General features: G+C 54.9%; 1 protein-coding gene across 8 annotated transcripts in view; it reads left to right on the top strand.

Annotated features, from left to right (window-relative positions):
• ZBP1 (Z-DNA binding protein 1) overlaps positions 1-3835 on the top strand; it is a 17055-nt gene that overhangs the window by 8129 nt on the left and 5091 nt on the right. For 4 of the 8 annotated variants that reach the window (XM_019637133.1, XM_019637132.1, XM_019637131.1 and 1 more), the window contains 2 exons: positions 112-354; positions 1561-2427. In XM_019637133.1, the coding sequence (XP_019492678.1) occupies positions 112-354; positions 1561-1706 (389 nt within the window). In that variant the 3' untranslated portion in view covers positions 1707-2427. Of the gene's footprint in view, positions 1-111; positions 355-1560; positions 3030-3835 lie in introns of those variants that run through there. The other 4 variants (XM_019637128.1, XM_019637130.1, XM_019637129.1 and 1 more) reach the window with 3 other exon arrangements.

Consider the following 3835-nt stretch of genomic DNA (forward strand, 5'->3'; position numbering starts at 1 on the left):
GAGAGAGTCGGCCATGGAGGACTTAAAAGCCAGGCTAAGGGTACGGCTCTGGGCCACCACCCAGCTGCTCACACACCCTTCCCGGCATCTCTCTCTTTGGCTGACCCATAGCCTCTGCCACCACTGCTGGCTCAGAAGCTTCATTCGAAATTCGAATGCCCACGCCAAGACCTCACACCGAGGGGGACACGGGGAACGTGGTCCAAAAAGTCCACATCAGCTCCTGCCTCCTGGAGGATGCAGCCATTGGCAACAGCAACAGGATGAGAGTCAGCCTGGGGGCAGCTGGTCCAGGAGGAGGGGCAGGGCCTGAAGACAGCGATGGGGACCCTGGGGAGCCGGCAGAGGACGCAGGTAAGCCTGGACCCCCTGAGTCTCCCATCTCCCAGAGTCTGGGAGGGCGTGAGTGGGGCATCACAGCAAAGTGGGCGTTAGAGGGCATCACGTCAGATCTTTCTCGCCTGAGTGGCCTAACCCGTCACTGGGCCTGTTTCCGCCACCTGTAAAATTCGGATGACTAGAATAGCCTGACCAGGCCACATGCCCATGAAGCTGGCCCTCCGTGGAAGGTTCTGGAACATGATGATATCCCTCCCCTATTCTCACCCATCCCCCCCTAAGTCACCCAGTCTACTGATTCTTCCCAAGAAATAATGCTGGAGCCACTTTAAGCTTCTTCCATTTTTCAAGTATTAAGAAGAAGTAGTTCATTCATTTTTTTCACTGACTGTGGTCCCACTCTTGCCCTCAAATGCTCCCTCACTTGGAGATACAGCCATGAGCTAAACAGATAAATACTTCCTGCTCATGGGGGTCATAGCCCAGTAGGGAACAGAGACAACTCATAAAGCAAAGCAATCAAGCTTTTCAAAGAAACACCAGCACTGTAAAACAAAATAAAACAAAAAAACAACAAAAAACCTGGGCAGCTCAGGGAGAAGCTGCCATAACCAGACAATTAGAGAAGGCTCTGGGAAGAAGGGGCCAGCCAAGCAAAGCTCTGGGGATGGCATTGCAGGTGGAGGGAACAGCGCTGCAGGTGGAGGGAACAGCATTGCAGGTGGAGGGAACAGCATTGCGGGTGGAGGGAACAGCACTGCAGGTGGCGGGAACAGTGCTGCAGGTGGAGGGAACAGCATTGCAGGTGGAGGGAACAGCAAATGCAGAGGCCCTGAGGTGGGAACAAGGGTGCCCTGTTCAGGACCGTGTGTAGGATGCTAGGGAGCAAGAGGGAGTGGACTGATGAGCAAGGGCAGGGTCTCTCAGAGCCAGGAAGCCTAGAGGAGTGAGCTGTGGCACCCCCAGAGAGTTTAAGCAGGATTTCAAAGTGTCGCTGAAGACAGTTTGGGGACCAAGTAAAGGGAGGACTTGGGGGAAGCAGGGAGCTGCTGTAATGGTCCAGATGAGAAAGGAGGGTGCCTCAGAGATGGAGACACAAAGTCAATCCACCTGGCAAGCCTGTGGCCAGAGAGAGTGGCCTTGGTCCCCAGTGAACCACATTGCCTTGATTATTCGAGGTGAGGTGGCTCACGCATTCCTTTGGCCACATCTCTTCCCCAGCTCCTCATTCAGAAGCTGCTCAGCCCAGCGACAATTTCCCTGACAACGTGAGTCACACTGATGTTGACATTTCCACGTTAACCTTCCACCTGGAAGCTGTGACTCTTGAAAGCAGGGATCCGGAAGCTGCAGAAGACTGCCCCTGAGTGGATAGAACCCCAGATGTGGGGTCCCCAGGGGGAGGTGGGGTTCTGAATAAAGGGTCCATGGATAGACTTGCTTCAACCGAGGCCAGGAGGGAGCCAGTGGAGCCCTTGCACTGTGCTGTCACGTCCCATAAACGTCCTTGTTGACCTTGCCTCATGATGTGTGGCCAACGTGAGTCAGCACTTGGGCTGCGCCAAGGCTGGGTCTGCGGGTGGCTAGGGGCAGACAGAAGGGGCATCCCCCTGGGCCCCTCAGGGTGCTGAGGGGAGGTGGGCTGATGGGAACAGGACTCAGGCAGCCAGCAGGGCCCAGGCCACACTCCCAACTCCCTCCTGGACCACCTTCCATCAAGGCTCCCACTCTTTTCTCCTCACTCAAGACCTGAATTCCTCAAGGCCTATCATGGCCTCCTAACCTCTTTACCACCTGACCTTTCTAGAACCTTCCCGCCTCAGCCTTGATCTCAGGATTTCTTAGCTAAACCTCCAGAGAACAAATCTCTCCCCTCCAAGTCCTGGTGGAAACCATTGGCCAGCTGTGGGCCAGGTGTCCTCCAGTGGATGCCATTGGCCAGCCCAGGGGTCAGGTGACCTCTGCTGGCCAATCAGCAAGGAATGCTTATTCTATACCAGACATGGTGCTTGCTAGGGACTGAGTTCCCTTACAAGAAGTGTGAGCACTGGGGCATTTCCAGAAACCAGGAGTAGGGTGGGAATGGGGGCACTTGGGGAGGGATGATGAGAGGAAGGTAGAGAAGGATGGAGGGAGGTGCTGATCAGCCAGGCAGGGCCATTATGGAATAGGACTTACGCCTTCCATGGGCGCACACACAGAGGCAACTGTCTACAGGCACCCCCACTTCCCCACCCAATGCCACACCCATACCTCAGGTGCACGTTTTTCATTCTTTGCTGTGTTTGGTCCATGGATAATGGCCTGGGCATCCAACACCCAGAGGCCATGTCCACTGGGGCTAATGTCCGCCTGGGAGGCGAGGGACTGGCTCATCACAGGGCCTCAGTAAAAAGAAATCATTGAACAAATTTTTATCTCCTTTCCCAACTCCACTGGAAGAGTCTCAAGGACAGGTGCCCTGATACGTTGATCAGTGCCTGGACCAACACACAGCCCTTACACTGTGTCCCCTAAAGGCGAGCTCCTGGATCCAGTCATTCCTGAAGCAGGCTCCTCTGCACTTGTCCATTAGACGAGCCGGCATGTCCCTTCCGTGTGCAGGTCAGCTCTAGTCTGAGGGTAGTTTCTCAGGGCAGCGTGTCTCTCTCGCGTCTGCCACCCCTCTCCTTAGCTTGAAGCCACTCAGCCTACAGGCTCCAACTGAGACGCGACCTCATCCAGGAAGGCTTCCCGAGCTCCCGGTCCAGCTGCTGCCTCTTCCCTGCCCCTGAGGCCTCCTGCTTCCCCTCAAACCGGTGACTCACTGCCCTGTCATCGCTTTGTTGTTTGTCTGTCGATCTGTATTCATCAAGAGTCATCTGGCTGTAAATGACAGAAAGCGGGGACCCACTTCAGCACGAAAGGGGGTGTATTGGCTCCTTTCATGTAAACAAGTCCAAGCATAAAGACTGCTTTGGGAATGTCCTGCTCCAGGAGCTCAGACAGTGTCTTAGGACTCAGCCTTCCTTTCTCCGTCTTTCTGCTCTGGTCTCCTCTGGGTTGGCAAAGGCGGCCCCTGTTAGCTCCAGGGCTACAAGCCACTAGCTTACCGCCCAGCAGAAAGAGAGCATCTCTTCCCACTAGCGAAAGCCGCGTTGGATGGCTTTGGTCATGTGCCCATCCCCCAACTGGTCAGTGGCCAGAGCAAAGAAATGCTGTGATTGCCCAAGTGGTATCATAAGCTCTCTCCCTGGCTCCAGGAAGGGGGTCAGCTACTCCCAGTTATATAGCTTGAGGGGAAGGCATGAATGGTTTTCTAAAGTTACAAGAAAAGGGATGCTACCGGTAAAAACCTCAGAAGTCCTGCATCCGCTGGTAAATTCACTAGGCATGGGGGCCCATCTTTTCACTCTTGTACCTCCGTTGTTGCTGGACAGGTCCCTTCACTGACCACTCCCTGCGTGCCAGGCCCTGGGCCTACAGAGAGAGAGAGAGAGAGAGAGAGAGAGAGAGA

Source organism: Hipposideros armiger, unplaced genomic scaffold (assembly GCF_001890085.2).
Source record: "Hipposideros armiger isolate ML-2016 unplaced genomic scaffold, ASM189008v1 scaffold_32, whole genome shotgun sequence".
Taxonomy (NCBI): Eukaryota; Metazoa; Chordata; class Mammalia; order Chiroptera; family Hipposideridae; genus Hipposideros; species Hipposideros armiger.